General features: G+C 58.4%; 1 protein-coding gene across 1 annotated transcript in view; it reads right to left on the reverse strand.

The window, feature by feature from the left end:
* LOC121476933 (guanylate cyclase soluble subunit beta-2-like) overlaps positions 1-17,425 on the reverse strand; it is a 58,607-nt gene that overhangs the window by 20,457 nt on the left and 20,725 nt on the right. The window contains exons 9-11 of the mRNA XM_041731072.1: positions 15,174-15,268; positions 4,208-4,368; positions 187-286 (exon numbers count right to left, since the gene is read on the reverse strand). Coding sequence (XP_041587006.1) covers positions 187-286; positions 4,208-4,368; positions 15,174-15,268 — 356 coding nt within the window. The remainder of the gene's footprint in view (positions 1-186; positions 287-4,207; positions 4,369-15,173; positions 15,269-17,425) is intronic.

Consider the following 17,425-nt stretch of genomic DNA (forward strand, 5'->3'; position numbering starts at 1 on the left):
CTTCTTCTGGAAGTTTGGGAACTTATTTGAATGGCCCAAAGACTTTGCGAGTAACGGTTACGATGGCAATAGAACCAGATGATAGAAGAGCTGAGCTGCCTATTGGCCATCCTGCGGGATTTATGGAGAGACCACCCTTACCGCAGAGACCTCGTAACCGTGGTACTGGTTAAGCTGTTCTCCTACCCGGTACGATGTGGCACAGACCACTCCTATCCGAGTAGTAATGGAGCAGCATTCCCCCGTCTGCTCCTCTCTCCACACGGAATGATGGTGCGTTCATCTCCTAATCAAAAGACAGGACATGTTTCTCCAGTGAACACAGTGGTGTGTACGCTTTCGAGGCTTTCTGAAAGCACAGTACGTCTCCATTACAGCACACACAACTACAGCTCCAGCCTCTCTCCAATCACATGAAATCCACCATAATTTTGGCCCCTATATGTCCAGAATTTGATACTATCCCTAATTCCTTAACCTACTCTATATGGTAAGTGTTCTTCCCTTTTAAAGAGGAAGAAACAGGCTCAGTGGAGTCAAGACTAGAGTAAGGGTGGAATAATATTTGGACCCCGGTGAGCCTTCCAGCCACGCAGGCTGCTTCTACCCACACTCCAAGGTGGGGCCAGCTGCTGTGCCCGGCCTGTGATCAAGGGACCAGGGGCATCTTCACCCTCAGAAGGATCAGGAGCTCAGAGCAATTTGGAGGAGACTTCATCTCGCATTCTGGAAGTACATGTCGTCCGCGGCGTAAAGTTGCACATTAGGAAAATCAAGATACATCAGAAGAGATCGTCTTTCTCTGGGAACAAATGCCGGCGTTCAAGTATGCACCACCCCATGGTAGATGTGCGTCAGAAAATAAGGATGAAGACTTTGCCTGGGGGAGTCCCCGGGGCAAGTAACCTCTCCCCACCACTTGGTTAGTAGGACCCCCAGCACCCGGGCCTACAGCTTGTGGTCTGGGTGATGGAAGAGGTTAAGAAGGTGGGTTCCTATCAAGATCTTTGCTTTCGTCTATGGTGGGAGGATTTCTAGTTTAAATAAGTTTCTTTTTTAAAAAAATATTTATTTTATCTTTCCAAAGCATATACACAGGGAAAGCATATGTTTGTATATATGCATGTTTACATCTTGGTTAAATCTTTTTTTTTTTTTTCTAAATATATTTTTTTTTCTTTAATGATAGTCACAGAGAGGCAGAGAGAGAAGCAGGCTCCATGCACCGGGAGCCCGATGTGGGATTTGATCCCAGGTCTCCAGGATCGCGCCCTGGGCCAAAGGCAGGCACCAAACCGCTGCGCCACCTGGGGATCCCACATCTTGGTTAAATCTTAAGGGGATTTGAGGCAGCACATGTAAAAAGCATATAATAAAACAGGAAATGAAAAGTTATTAAAAAAAATTATGTCCAAACCCTACATGGTAAAAAAAAAAAATAACAGAACCCAGAGGGCTAAAATGAAAAGTCCCCCGCTCTTGCTAGGACCTCCACCCTCACTCGTCACCCCCAGCCTAAGCCACCTCCCAGAGACATTTCTCAAGGTTTGTGCTTTTAATTCGTCTGGTCAGTCTATCCAGCTCTCTACATAGTAAGATTTACTTTTATTTTTTGATTAAAATAGGGTTTTATGAAAGTGGAGAATCAGGGCAAAGGGGAATTAATGGGAAGCAGACCAGAGCATGGTCTTTGGGAAAGAGGCACAGGTGTGGTTGTGTCCCCTGGCTCAGCCACCACAACCTGGCAACTCGGGGCAATTATTTGACCTTCCTGGACCTGATTTCTCATCTATATCATGAGAAAAAAAAATAAGAGTACCTAATCTTAGGGGCGTAAGGAGGATAATTCAACGTTTGTATGTTACTTAGTCCAACACCTGCCTCATAATTAGCACCCAATGAAAATTAGCTAAAAAGAAAAAAACAAGATTAAAGGCACAGCTATAATCAGAAACATATACCTTAAGGCATTGATACATTACTAGAATCATAAAGAAAAGTCAGCATTATCTTATTTTAGTTTCGCCTAGAGAGAGAACCTATGATGTTTTGCCCTGTGTGGCTATCAGGTGTCACCGCGTGTATTTTATTACAGCGTGAATACCGTAACAGGTACATATTTTATTCCTCTCATCGTGCACACCCTAAGAAGTTCTATTCTTTTTCTTAAGATTTTATTTATTTTTGAGGGGGAGGGCGAGGCAGAGGGAGAGAGACTCTCAAGCAGGCTCCCCGCTGAGTGCAGAGCCTGATGCAGGGCTTAGTCTCACGACCTGGAGATCATGACCTGAGCTGAAGCCAAGAGTTGGACACTTAACCGTCTGACCACCCAGGCTCTCCTGGGAAGTTCTGCTCATTACCATTAGTTTTGGCACATGAAGGAATGACGCGTGACTACCCCAGAGGAGAGCTGTACAGACCGTGGGCGGGAACGTCAGACCCTCCACACCATTCACCCTTTTTCCTTAGAGTGGCAGTTATACGGTGAGTACAGTGTCTGGAGCATAAAGGATATTCCATAATATTTTTTGGTTTAATGAATGAACGGGAGAACATTAACATTCTTCACAACCGTGACTTGAAGTATTGGCCAAATTTTCAGATGAAAGAGGTTATATTTAAAAAACCTCATGGGAGATGATTGAAGGAGCCAAGTGTATTCCTTTGTATCCTAATTGTGGTGCTTTAGCTAAGAAATTTTAAAGGGAGTTGCCGTATGAATTATTGTAATTTTTAAACTGGCCATATTGAACAGAGAGGAAAGGGAAAAGAAGGAAATTACTATTATTTATGAAACACCTTTTCTAGGCTGCTCATGGTTCTGGGGCCTTGCACATGTGATCTCTTTTAATTCACACAATAATGGGAGATAGGATTTTTTTTTCCTCCCCTGTATCCCTTTGCATCTCTGTTTGCCCAATGCCTAAAAATAAAAGGGCTTGGCACAGAGTAGACACTCAAAACATGCTTAGTAAAGGAATAAGTGAAAACCTCGGGGTCCAGAGAGGGCATCGCACAGCTAGTGAGCTGCTCAGACAGCGTGGTCGGCCCATCTAACCCCACAGCCAGGGCTCTTTCTAGGCCTCTGTCCTCGAGCAGTTCACAGGGTAACAGTAGGACAGACCCACGTACTCCTCCTACTTGAAGTCTGTTGAGGTTTCCGAGTTCCTTACTCTTTATGTGAGAAACAGAAAGTAACCGTTTTCCCAGCAAGCGTGTGCCACGGTGCCTCGTGGTTGAGGAGGCACTTTCGCACATGCATCCCCATTTTATGCTCATGGCAACAACCCCTCAAGGGAGGCTACGAGCATTAAATATAAAACAGTGAAGAAAGGCAACCTCGGCTCAGCGGGTTAGCGTCTACCTTGGGCTCAGGCCGTGACCCAGGGGTCCCGGGATCGAGTCCCGCACTGGGCTCCCCGCACGGAGCCTGCTTCTCCCTCTGCCTGTGTCTCTGCCTCTCTCTCTGTGTCTCCCATGAATAAATAAATAAAATCTTAAAAAAAATTAAGAATAGTGGAGAAAGAGCTTGGTAAACTATACAGGGTCCTAAAAATAAATATAAATAATCTTACATAAAATAAACTATTATCAAAAAATGGGTAAATGCCATTTTGCCTGTTTAATAAAGCATTTTCTTTTCCAAAAAAAGGAAAGGCAGCCCAGGTGTTTGGATCGCCAGCGATGTGGGCATGAACTCCAGGAGGATACACGCCCGTAGGGGAATTCCTCCACCCCCCCGGGGGTCGCCGGGGCTAATGGCTTCTGACTCTGGCTCTTGGCCCTGCCAGGTGCTTCGCGTGATGCAGGAGTGAGTGTGGCTGCGGGAGCTGTTTCTCAGCTCCACCCAGGCCAGGACACCTGAGGGGGTTCGCACCCCTGACCTGCTTGCCGCTCGGCCTTTGCTCCCACCGGGAGGGGCCCGCCACCCGGCTTTCATGCCAGAGCCACAGCGCGCCTCCCTGTCCCCTGCGCCACAAAGCGACCTCTTCAGCTTGCCCCCCCCGCCCCCGACGGTCGCCAGCGGGTTCTGGAAGCGGCCAACGCGCATCCGTCACCCGGTCCTTCCCTCAGAGAGCTCCGGACCCGGGATTCTGAGCCCCTGCGCCCGCTCCCTCCTGGGGAGCCGGGGGTGGCCGCCCCGCCACGGGCGCTGGGGGCACTGGCCGCCCCGAGAGCCGCCGAGAGCCGAGTCCGGAGGCCTTACCTGGTAGGAGAGCGCGAGGTAGCTGTGGAGGGCGTCCAGGTTCTCGATGAACTCGGGGAGGTCTCCCCCCAGGGTCCGCAGCATCCGATCGTAGCCGGACATCTTGCAGAACTTGAAGAAGTGCTCCCCGAAGAGTTTCAGGATGGCTTCCGTGGAGACCCCTGCCGAACCCAAAGCAAACCCCCAATAAAGGCCCCTGCCGGGTGTTGGCTCCCGGGTGGCCGTCTTCGATTTCCAAAGGGTTCAAGTCCCTCCCGTGTGATGCGCGACGGGGCGGCTCCCACAGCTTGTGCTTCCTCGACCCAAAATGGCAACGCTGGCACCTGTGTCCTCGGGCCACCGGGAGGACCCAGGGCAGCCGGGCACCTGGAAGGTGCTCACTGGACGCGAGTGTCCCCGAACCCCACCCCAGTCTCCTGCGGTCGCCACCGCGTGAGTCCCTGGAGGGCCCCGAGGGGACGGGAGGCCGGGTGTCCCTACCCCTACCGCCTTAGACGCCCGGAGGGAGGCGGCCGCAAAGTGACATAAGCTACGTCGGAGAAAGAACTAGTACGGCAGCAACAACACCGACACGCTTGTCCTGATGGACGGGAGAGGAGGCCAGAGCTGGCAGGGACGCCCCCTTCCTGCCTCGTCCTCGCTACACCCCGGTTTCCCTGCGGGCGCACCTTTCGCCTCGCACCCTCCGCAGAGGCCCCTCTGGGTACCCCACGCCGCCCCGCGTACTCTTCCTGAGGGCTGCCTTTTACTGTCTTCCCAACTGGGTGATAATTCTGGGGGGGCAGTGACCTCATTGCACACATTTCCTGTGCGAGACACCAAGTAGGCGCTTGCTGAATACCCGGGGGGAGAGGCGTGGCCTTAGCGGGGGGCTGCGCCGTTGCAACGGCCGGGAGGCGACTGTCCGCTCTACGGAGGCGGCGTCTCTCCCGCTCCTGAAGGACCCGGTAACCCTCAGCGTCCCCCAGTCGAGGTCATCAGTTCTCTTGCTCCGACCTGCCAGAACCGCGTGAGCGGCGTCTTCGGTCACACCTCCTGGTCCTCCTGGTCTGCAGGGGACACGCGCTCACCGAGGCAGAGAGTCGTCGTCGGTTGACCCAAGCCAGGGGCACAGGCTCTGACTAGGTTCGGGCATCTCCGTGCCACGTCCCGCGGGCGCCGCCGCAGCGAAGAGGCCGCCTGGCCCAGCCGGGGCGAGGGCTGCCGAGGGCGGCCACTGGCTCAGGAGGCAGGACCCTCCTCCAGGGGTGGCCCGCTGGCCGCTGGCGGACATTCCCTTCGCTACCGTACGGCACTGACGGTCCCAGGTCTTGGGGGCCGAGACCAGGTCTGGAAGGCGCAGGCTCGCCAGGACCTGCGGAATTCCCCGTCCCCACCCTTGGCCGGGGCCGTGAGGGGCCCTGCGATGCGCTGGCCGGGTCCGGGGCGCACGGCGAGGGGCCTTGCGGGTCCGCTGAGCCACCTGAGAGGTCGGGGAGGTCAGGGCGCTCCCAGCCTGCCTGCTCCCCACGCGCCTGAGCGGCGGATGCCCGTGGCTCAGTGTCCGCGCCCAGCCCCTCGGGCAGACGCCGTCCGGCAGCCTGAGCGGTTGGTCAGGCCTTATCAGGGGTGAGTCGTACACACGTCCCAAAGACACCGTTAGCCAGGTCTTTTGAAGGAAGACGAAGCTGGGGACGGCAGGGCGGGGTGGAAATGGCCTGTGCTGCTTGCTTCTGTTGGGGTCCCTGCCTACGGGGCCATCCCAAACCCGAGGCAGGCAGGCTTGTCTGTAGGAGCCATCAAGAGCCACCCGCCAGGCCCCACGGACCTGACATAAGTTCCACTCAAGTCCTCTCCCTTGCTCGTGAGTCCCCGGGAGGAGAGCTCCTGAACCCTCCGCGGACAGGTGTGCAATCTTCGCTTCCTCTTTCCTCCCCCTATCCCCCCCCCCCTTTCCTGCTAAATCCAGCTCATTCAGGCTGAGAAAAAACAGCTGTGCCGTGCGTCCCACGGACGGGAGTTCTGAGCAGGTGCGTCCTGTTACTGGCCAGGGAAGCCCAGATCCCGGAGGCCCCCTCCTCCCGGGACTCGCACCAGAGGGCTGGGCTGCCTGCGAGCCAAGCAAGGTGTGGCAGCGTGACCGTGGCCGTTTATGCCGAGAGACTGTCTGCGGGGCCTTCCTCTTAAATCTGAAAACCCACAAAAATTCATGAAGATGCTTGTTCCAGACCCTCAGTGTTTGGTTCCTGGGCCCCGGCTCCATTAGTAGGAAGGACGGCTGGCTCAGAGAGTACCTGCTGCTTGAACCCGGATCTCGGCTTGGGTGCGGCGTCCTCCAACCGTGCTGGGTTTGGGGCTGCTCCTCGGATTCTGGGTTGAAAATGCTCGTCCAGCAGAGGACAAAGGTCACTTTTAAACACCAGTGCCTGTGTTGTGTTGTTACAGCTTCAGCTCAGTGAATTTAGGATTCCCTGAGTTCTCTGGGTCACGGGGAGGTGGGAATATATAGGAAATGGCAAGAAAGTGTGAAAACGGAAAGAGCACAGGTGCCTCACCATCCCTTTGGGTAGCGCAAAGGGGGAATCTGTAATAGCTTTGCATTTTATCTTTTGTGCAACAAATCAGGGGGAATAAGGAAATATGCATTTATCTGCTTATTTGTGCAAAATTAAACACCAGAAGGATAAACCAGGGACGCTTGAGATTGCTCACCTACAGGGCATTAGTGGGAACGAGGTAGAAAGGTCAGAAATATTGTGAAGGGAGGAGGACTGACACTGCTCGGAGCATAACTTTTTGGACAGGTCTGGTTTGGGGAATCGCGTTAATGACTCATACACTGAAAATAAAATAAATACAGTCAACAAGGACAGGGAAAGCCCTGAGATGGGATACAGACAGAAGCAGATTAAGAAAACTATTTGAACAGAACGGTTCCGAATAATCTAATTCCCCGGGGGAAAAAATAACCCAGCGACATCTGAGCATAGTCTTTACGCTGCTCTGTCTTCAGACTAAACCCAGAAACAAGCGAAGGAAAACTTCAAACAAATATTTGACGGTGGTCAGTAGGCCTCCTCCCCCCCGGGGCTGGTAAGCAGGTCTGAGGTCACATTCTGACCATCTGAGGATTAAGCAGATGAGTAGATCTATGGTGAATAGTGGGGAACAGGTTCCTGCTGTGTGAGAAGGAGGTTGGGGTGATGGAAAGAACAGATCGAAGTCTGGGGGGGCGAGTAGAGACCTGCCATCGTGAGACCACAAGGCCCATCGAGGTGTTGGATGGACGGACGGACGGATGTGTGCGCGTGTGCGTGTGCACGTAGGCTCCTTGGAGAAATGGCAGATGGCAGGGCAGGGGCAGGGAAAGGATAAGACGAGCCTATAACATCCAGTCGTGCCAGAAAGTAAAGAAGGAATCAAAGCGTAATGATGCATCTAAAGGACGCAGCGGCCGGCCCAAGGGGACCCCCCCACTGGCTACATCTTGGAGAATTCGAGCATCAGAAGACATAATGGAAGCAGAGGGTCACCACCTATTTAAAAAAGGAAGAATCAAGAGTTCACATTGACATAAATAAGTGGGAAAGGGGAAATCCCTCCTTAGCGTAGAAATCCAAGTCATAAACCTAAGAGGAGCAGTGTACTCTCTGGCCACGACCCTAATTATGGCTTCGGGGCAAAAGTCACCGCGGAGTCCTAGAACCGGGCAGGGAGGAGTTTGGGACGCAGCGAGATACTTGTATGGTCCTAAAGCGTCTTCTCAGGGAGAGACAGGAACCACGGAGTAGAGGGACCTGGAGCTCCCCCTCCACCGGGCTTCACGTCGATCGGGGGACCAGGGGACAAAGGCCCGTCCTCCGCCCGCCGCTGCGACGAGCTGGGAAGGACTAAACCCCACTTGTCTGGTCTTGCTGCCAAGGGAGCACAACCTGAATGGGGTCAAGAGGAAATACGAGACATCCCGAGTGACGGGGCTTTCTCCAAAGTAGCTGAGCAGACCTTGCCGGGGCACCAGCCTTCTCAGACACAAAGACAGACGGCGGAACCGTCCCCGAAGTCAGAGGATGGGAGACCTGCGACATGCAAGATGCACGGTTTTCTGTTGTCCTAGAGGATGTCACGGGGACAATGGGAAAGATCCCAGTAACGTCCGTCGATTACGTAACAGCCCCGCTGTCGTCGCGGAAGAGCCCTCGGAGCGCTAAGGAGCCGTCCTACCTGCAGCACCCGGCGGTTCAGGGGCGAGGACGGAGCCAATCGAGTAAGATGTTGACATTCGGGGAACGGGGAGGAAAAGTATATGGGAATTCTTTGCCCTACTCTCGCAAGCTCCTGTGAGTTTGAAATCGTGTCAGAGTAGGAGTTTTTGCTGATTGTCCCGAAAAGACCTCAGCAAATCTAGTATAAAACAACCACAAAGGCCACATTGACCCGTGGCCAGCCGCGATGCAGCTGGATTCCGGCCTCTGTAATACCATGGATTTCGTTAGGCATGATCAGGGCGTTATGATTATGTTTTAAAATGTCTTTATCTTGTTGGGGACTCATACTGAAATATTTATGGCTAAAATTATGGGAAACCTGAGATTTGCTTTAAGACATTCCAGCAAAAACAAAACCAGAGAAAGGGTGGAGGGACCAGAGGGACGGAGCAAGACTGGTGAACTATTGGTCATCAGGGAGGCTGGGTGAGGGCACGAGGGCGCGAGCACACACCCCTTTCCACTCGTGTTTCCGTGAGAGACGTTCTGATAAGACGGTGGCTGGTCTGAACGGAAGGCTGCTGTGCTGGCGGGAGGTTACCTGTCAGGAAGTGTCCGTTTTCCAGACGCTTGGCTTCCCAGAAGGCGTACGGAGCCGTCTAAGTTGCTTCTCCAACTGGAACGGAGCCCAACTCAGCTCTCCTGACTCGACGAGCCTGGCCCTCTGGCACCGGCAGGGAAGGCTTACCTCTTCCCGGGTGACGCTCAGGGGACCGCAAGGAGCCGAGGAGTGTGTCTGTCTGGCGTGGGCGTGGGGGTGGGGGTGGGGGGCAGGTGCCTGCTGAGCCCTGAGTGAGGGCCGACAGGAGCCACGCAGCCACGCTGGGCCTTCGGGGCACCGGGCGCACGTCCCAAGACCCCCACCCACCGCCCGCCGCCCGCTGCCTGATACCTGAGCACAGGAAACAAGAGGGACTTCTCATAGTGACACACCTGAGAAAGTTAGAAAGTTTTCCATCAAAAATGGGTCATTTTTTTCCCCCAAGGCTTATGCATCCAAAGGAGTAAGCTTCAGATATCTGGAAAGAGCCATTCATCTAGAATATTCTCCTCCTCAAATATGTCACCTGAGCCAGGCCTGAGCAGTAGGTAGGAGAAATCTGAGCAGGAGGTAGAAGCTTGAGAGACGCAGGAGGGGCGCCTGGGGGCTCGGTCAGTGAGGCCTCTGCCTCCAGCTCAGGGCACATCCCCGGATCGAGGCCCCACGAGGGCTCCCTGCTCGCGGAGAGGCTGCTTCTCCCTCTGCCTCTGCCCTTCCCCACTCATGCTTGCGTGCTCCCTCGCTCTCGCTCTCTCTCACTCTCTCGCAAATAAGCAAAATCTTTAAGAAAGAAAAGTAGTTCCCAGCTGCGCGTGGGAGTATCCTAGGTGGCAGGGAGGAACCAGACCTTAAACGGGGGGCTGGAGGGGCTGCGGGCGCAGGGGTAGCCGCTGGACTCTGCACTGGGAGGCCCAGGGCCCAGGCGGCAGGAGGGTCACGGGGCAGCTCGCAGCCACCGCCTGCCTCCCAGCACACGTGGGGCCGGGGGACCGGCCGAGGGCGCCGCCCGAGCTGTGTCCCCACCGGGAGTTTGCCCCGGGTCGCCGTGCAAGTCCGCCGGGGCTTCAGCAAGTCCGCGTGACCCCGGAGTCCCCCGGAGACCTGGTGCCCAGCAGTCGGCGGCCCCTGGCACGGGTGGGGCCGCGAGTCCGCACCACAGTTCAAGGCCGCGGCCTCAGGTCGCCTCCCCGGGCTGCTCGGCCGCTGCGGGGGTCACGGCCCGATTCGGGGACTTGTAACGTCTGTGTGGCTGAGGGTCACCGCAGGGGGGGTAGGTGCCGAGGGCGTCCTGGCACGGGGCGAGGGCTCACCGCCGCCACCCGCCGAGCACACGAGCAAGCTGGGCCAGGTGGCTGCTGCGGCTGGCTGCGCGGTTCGTCACGTCGATCACGAACGACCCTAACGACGTAGGCCCTAAGCAGGCGCTTGTCCACACCCAGAATGACCCTCGCGCGGGCTCACTGGCCGTCTGGTCCCAGCCCGAATCCTGCCGATGGAGAGCACAGACCTAAGCAGCAGCGGCAGAGCGGCCTGGGGACGTCCCAACTGTCGCCTAAGGTGGGGGGCGGCCCTCGGGAGTCAGCGGAGGCTCAGCCTTGACCCGCGGTGACTGGGCGCGCGGTTTCCTTTGTGTGAGGGCAGAGCCTGTCTCAACGGGCCAGGGGGCTTGTTGAACGGTTGACGTCCTTCCTACGGACCAGCCTGCGGCGGGGCCGGGCTCCCTCGGACCTGTGGAGTGTGTGTGTGCGTGTGTGTGTTCATGTGCGTGTGCATGTGTTGATGTGCGTGTGTGTTCATGCATGTGTGTTGATGTGCATGTGTTTGTGCATGTTCATGTGCGTGTGTTTACACGAGTGTGTATTTGTGTGTGTGTTTATATGAATATGTGTATTCGTGTGTATTCATGTAGTGTGTGCATGTGTGTATGTGTTTATCTGCATGTGTGTGTTCGTGTGTGTTCGTGTGTGTATTCATGTGCGTGTGAGTGTTTATGTGCATGTGTATATGAGTGTGTTGATGTTCATGTGTGTTCATGCACTTGCATGTGTTCACATGCATGTGTGTTTGTGTGCGTATGTACTCACGTGTGTGTATTCATGTGTGTGTTCGTGTGTCCATGTGTGTGCATTCATGTGTGTTTATGTGCATGTATTAATGTGCATATGTGCCTGTGTGTATTCATGCATGTTCGTGTGCATGTGTGTATTCATGTGTGTATTCATGTGTGTGCTTATGTCCATGTGTGTATTTATGTGTCCGTGTGTATTCATGTGCATGTGTTCATGTGCATGCATGTGTTCGTGTGTGCATTTATGTACGTGTGTATTTATGTGCATGCACATGCTCGTGTGTGTTCATGCGTGTGCGTGTGTCCGTGTGTGTGTGCACGGAGAGCGAGACACCATGCGCCCCGTTTCCCAGCGCCGCCCTGATCCCAGGCCGCATGCGTGTGTTCGCCCGATCTTGCCCCCCGACCTTTATTGGATGCGCTCGTCACCCGCTGTGCCCGCAGCCGCCCGCCAGGGGAGCCTCCTGGGATCACAGCACGAAGTTAGAGAGAAACCACAGCGACGGCCTCCACTCTGGGTGGAAAGCCCCCCACACTATAAAATCTACCAAAGTCTATAAAATCGCTGCGGCTTCTGAGTGTGTGGTTGGCTTGGTGCCCCCCTCGGGCTGCTGTGACCACCTCTGTGACCTGGTGGCCTCGCAACAGGAATTTACTTATTCGGAACCTGGAAGCCAGGGCGCGAGACTGCGGTGCCAGTGGTCGGGCTCCCGCAGAGCTCTCTTCCCGGCTTCCCCCGCGTCCTCACACGCCGTGGGGCTGGGCACGGCAGAGAGCTGAGACCCCTTCCCAGGGGGCCCTCATCCCTTCCCAGGCTCCACCTTTGTGACCTCGTGCGAACCAGCCGTCTCCCAAAGGCCCCATCTCCAAATACCACCGGGTGGGGGCCAGGCCTTCGTCCTGGGGGTCGGGTGGGGGCCGCATATGACTTGGTCCCTAACGGTTCTCAAGTAAAAAACGGATTTTTAAAGAAAAGTCTCAAAGAAGATGTATTTTCCAGAGTACCAGTAGTTGATGAGCTGGTTTCATAGAGGAGAAGTAGCGGGTGCACCCAGGTTTCCAGGCCACGCGCGACGCCCCTGCGGGAGGGCACAGGAGCAGCCCGAGACATCGCGTAAGGGAACGGCCACGGCTGGGTTCCAACACGACTCTACTCACACAGACGGGCGGGGAGCCGGATCCACGCACGGGCCGCTCAGAGCCGGGACCGGTGCCACAGCCGTGTGAGGCCACCAGCAAAGCGCAGCCCTACCGGAAGGGACTGTGGCCAGACACACACACAGAGAAACGCCCCCGCCCCCCCGGATCCAGTGTGCGTTTGCTGAGCCGCACTGCCCGGGGTCACACTAATACACGACACAGCAGAGCCCAACCCCTGGCGCTCCTTCTGGAGGGCGGACAGGACGCCCTCGGCGGGGGCTCGGGGCCCCGGGGAGCCGGTGTGGTGCCACCAGCACGGCCTCAGCACGGCCCCTGCCGCTGGGACCCCGGAAGGGAGATTGTGAGAAGACGGAGGGAGAACGTCGCCCCAGCACCCCGTTGGAGCGCTGCTGCCCTTTGAAGGCTCTGTCAACCTCCAGCTTCTGGGGCCAAGTCTGGAGTCACCCCCTGCCCCTACTCGGCTGGGGAAGGGTGGCCGCCGGAGACGCGGGCCCCTGCCTGGGCCCTTCCCCGGGGTCAGGGCCTGCCCCATGGTGCGCGGCCAGGGGCGGGGGGGTTCTGGGGGGGTCTGACCACGTGGTCCCAGAAACACGCACGGTACCATCCTCACATGTTCTAGAACACTGAAAAGCGATGTTTGAGAAGATAAGGCACGCGGGGAGCCCGGCAGGTGCGCTCATCCAGGAGGCCGGGAGCTGCACGCCGGCCGCTGGGGCTGGACAGCGGGTCCCCAGGCTCGCGGGCCACCCCGTCCGCCCCGGACCAGGCTCCTCCTGAAATCCCGACTCCATCGGCGTCTCCCAGGCCGCACGGGGCTCCCCGGCATCCGCCCTCGCCCTCCTTCCCTAGAAACTCTCTGTGGAGCGTCTTCGAGGGCGGTGGGGGTGCTCAGCCGAGACAGCGCCCCAGACGCCGCGGGCCGCCCGCCTCCCCTGCTGGCCCAGAGCGCCCAGGACTGTGCTGCCCCGAGGCCGAGCTCCAAGGGCCCGGGAGCCCGGGACGCCCCGGTTCTGCTGGGACGCGAGGCTGGTGAGTGACCCGGAGCTCAGCGCCCCGAGCCGCAGGGGCTCCCCCCCAGCTCGGTGGACACCGGGGCTCCTCCCCGATGGGAACCCCGAACGGGCTCTGCCTCAGGAGCCGCCCAGGCACGTGGGCAGACACAGCTGTCACATTGCCGCCCGAAGACCAGGGGCTACCGTGTGCCTGCGGCCAAGGCTGGCACAGTTTCTTTTTTTTAACCAGAGAACTTGTCCGATATTTCGAGGAAAGAGAAGTAAACCCAGTGCCTCGGCCGCTTCCAGCCCCGCGCACACGGGCTCTCGGAGAGGTCGCCTGTCGCTGCGGGTCGGTGCTCATGCCCGGCCCCGTGTGCCCTCAGGGCTGCTCGCCCGCTGCCCTGGGGGAGGCCCTGGCCACCGAAGGTCCACTCGCTGGGCCCCCAGGGACCCCCTGAAACACAGCCGGGAAGCACAGCCCCTGCGGCCTGGACTCTGCACTTCCTGCACAAGCACCCGGGAGCCGGGACCTAGGGGCTCCTTCCTCTCCATCCTGTCCTGTCCCCAGCTCACTGAGCACTCTGTGCCCTGGGAAGGAAGGGGACAGGACGGTGTAGTGGCTGGGAGGATCCCCCAAGTGCACTCCACTGGGAAGCTCCAGGTGTGACCTCATTAACATAGAGACCTAGAGAGGAGGGGGGAGGGAAGAGGGGGAGGGGGGAGAGGGAAGGAGGGGGGATGGAGGGGGGTTGGGAGGGGAATGGGGAGGACGGATGGAGGGATGGAGTGGGAGAGGGAGGGACAGAGGGGGAGGAGGGAGGGAAGCGGAGGGAGGGGGAAGAGGGAGGGGATGGGGAGAGAGGAAGGCAGGAGGGGAAGGGATGGAGTAGGGGGGAGGGAGGGACAGAGGGGAGGGTAAGGAGGGAGAGAGGGAAGGAGGGAGGGGGAGGGATGGAGAGGTAGGGAGGGTAAGGGGGAAGGGAGGCAGGAGGGCAAGGGGGAAGGGAGGAAGGGAGAGATGGAGCAGGGGGGAGGGGGGGACAGAGGGGAAGGGGGAGGGAGGGAGGGAGGGAAGGGGGTGGGGGAAAAGGAAGGAGGGGGATGAGGGGAAGGAGTGGGGACAGAGGGGGGTTGGGAGGGGAAGGGAGGAGAGAGGGGGGAGGGAGGAGAGAGGGGGGAGGGAGGGGGAGGGAGGAGGAAGGGAGGGGCAGGGGAAGGGGGATGGAGGGGCAGAGGGAGGGGAAGGGGGAGGGAGGATGGGGGAGGGAGGGAGGGAGGGAAGGAGGGGTTGGGAGGGGAATGGGGGAGGGAGGGATGGAGGGATGGAGGGACGGAGTAGGGGGCGAGGAGGACCTGCCGAGGGTGGGTGGCTGCCTGGGGCACTGAGCTGGGAGGAGGCCGTCGGAGCCGGTGCGCCCCATGCATCCTCGCTGTTTGCAGAGCCCGCAGCCCGGACCGCATCGCCGGGGAGGAGGGCGCAGGGCGGCCCAAGGCGGTTGCCCACCCGCTCCTGGCCGAGGCCCAGCGGACAGTGCTCCACGGTCCTGCAGGTTGTGTCCCTGTCGCCACCCACTGAGCGCTGTGCCCTCTGTGGGCGAGGGGGCCGCTGACAACAGGGCCCACGCTGTGAGGGTCGCCAGCACGCGCCTGCCGCGTCGCCGTCACTCAGGCCTGAGTCGCGGGGCCACTGGCCGTGGGCCCAGCGTTAGTGACACCGTGTGTGACAGGAGGGGTCTTTGAACAGAAGGAGCACAAGGTTCTACCCGGATCAGCTGACGAAACCGTTGGGACCGCGGCTCTCGGGGCCTGCGCGCACCTCCCAGAGCCGTGGCTCGGTGCTGCAACGCGGCGTCCGCAGGGACGTGAGGACAGAAGCCCTGGGGGGACGGGGACCGGGCCTGGCCGGGCCTGGTGGCAGCGGCGCTAAGCCGCCGGGACAGGCGCCCCTCATGCTTACCCAGAAGTCTGCAGGCCTCCTGGACGAGCCTGGTGGTGAGGACGTCGTCGTAGACGGTGTAGGTCATGAAGGCGTCCTGCACGTCCGCAGAAGCTCTGGAAGGTGAACCGCGCGGTGAGGAGCCGGCAGCCCTCCGGCGAGCTTGGGCCTCCACCGCGTGCCCGGCTGAGCGCCGGCTGCCCCCGTGAGCTCCCGCCCCAGGCCGCCTGGACCGTAGGCCCCGAGGGCAGCGGGTGTGGCTCGGTTTCCTGTCCTCGGGCCCTGCCGTTGCACCCACAGCGTCAGCCTGGCTTAGGGAGGGGAGGGACCTAACCTAAAGATTGAAGATTTATTCATTCATGAGGCCAGACAGGGAGGCAGAGACCAGGCCGAGGGACACGCAGGGCCCCTGCAGGGAGCCCGACGCAGGACTCAATCCCGGGCCCCGGGGTCACGCCCTGAGCCCACGGAGCCCCCCGGGCGCCCCGAGACCTAACGTGATAGAGGCTGCGTATCCACCGCACGTGAGTCGTGAGTCGGCGGACCTGGGGATGAGCCCCGGCCCTACCACGGTCAAGCTGGACGGCTTGAAACAAATCTCGCTGCGCCCTGTTCGCTCACGTTTGCACTGATGGGGCTGGGTTGGGTCGACATTTGCGCGCAGCATGTAACGTGGGGCCCTCCGCTTCCCCACTCGCCCGGCTCCCGGCCGAAGGCCCTTGTGGTCCCCTGAGAATGACTCCGGCACCTAAACCAGCAGTGCTCAAGGTGTGCTCCGTGGAACCCCTGGGCGGTGGGGGCCGGGGCGACCCTGGGAACCTTTTAAGGGCCAACACTACTTTTGTCATAAAATCAAGACATCATTTGCCGTCTTTCGGGTTAAGATGTGCTCTAATGGTTCAAAGACATCGGTGGGTAAACCTGTTGTTGCCTCGGCGGGAATCGGGGCAGGGACACCGGGCCACGCTGAGCCCCGTACTCCTCGCCGCCGCACGCTCGCGCGAGGAAGAGCAAGGCCGGTTCCACTTCAAGCCTCAGGCTGCCCTATGGGGGCGACGCGACTCATCAGGTGTGTCAGGTGTCTTGGACACGGAGTGGCGGGGCGGGAGGAGGAGGGCGGGCGGCCCCCCGGGAGCACCTTTCCAACCGCCCCTGGGAGTCGAGTCGGCCTTTAGCCCCGGACCTCCGCTTGCACCCGAAGGAACCACCGGCAGCCGGACAGCAGTTGTCCGGGAGGGACATGCGGCAGGCAGGCCTTTGGCTCAGCAGGAAAAGAACAAAGTTGACTCGTCACTTCAAGGAAAACAACCGCCGGGCCTTGTTGCCAATGGTCAGCGCCGAGCTCTCAAGCGAGCACTGGAATTTTGGGAAACTCGCATCCGGCCCCGTGAGCTCGCGGCGTCCGAGCCCTAGAGGCCCGACGAGCGCGGGGCCGTGGCCACTGCGGCCTGGGGAGCCACCGGCTGCGCGCCTGAGCGGGGCAAGACGCCCCGAAGCACAAGCCGGGCCAAAGGACGCGCCCGGCGGCGCTGGCAGAGCTGTCGTGAGCTTGAGCCGAGCCGCCACGACCACCTGAAAAGAGCCCGGACGGGCCTCCTCCTTCCATACCGCCCCCAGGGATTCCAGTGAAAACCACAGATCACCCGGTAGCGGTAGCGGGCAGGAAAGAGAGTCCAGCTACCTCCTCCGAAGTCAGACGTTGAAGCGATTTGCAAAAAAAAGCCCCAAAACCAACCATGTATATATATAGATAAAGCAAAGTCTCTCCTCTCAGCGCTGTTTCATTTGGCTAATAGTTATTTTTCATAAACATTGGCTCACGCATCATAGATTTATAATTCCTATTTTAGGCCAGTCAATAAATAACCGTCTATCAAAATGTCTCAGGTTTGATTTCCAGTACAGCACACGTCCACAGATGAAAGCTCTCTGGATCTGCGGTCGTTTTTAAGATGAAAAAGGCTTCCTAAGGCCAAACTGACAACTTCTCATTGAAACCCAGAGTGAGGGGCGCCTGGGTGGCTCCGTCGGTTGAGCGTCGGCCTTCGGCTCAGGACATGATCTCAGGGTCCTGGGATCGAGTCCTGCATCGGGCTCCCTGCCTCTCTGCCTCTCCCCCCAGCCCGGGAGGGCGGTGAAGGGCCACCTGTATGCCCCAGTGATGGTCGCGGGTGCCCCTGGGAGGGACTGCAGGCCCCCCAGCCCCCAGAGCTCCCCCTGGTAGACTCAAAAGCATCAAGATCTTAATGTGACCCCCAAAATAGGCATCGGAA

This window comes from Vulpes lagopus, chromosome 16 (genome assembly GCF_018345385.1).
Source record: "Vulpes lagopus strain Blue_001 chromosome 16, ASM1834538v1, whole genome shotgun sequence".
In the NCBI taxonomy this organism is placed as follows: Eukaryota; Metazoa; Chordata; class Mammalia; order Carnivora; family Canidae; genus Vulpes; species Vulpes lagopus.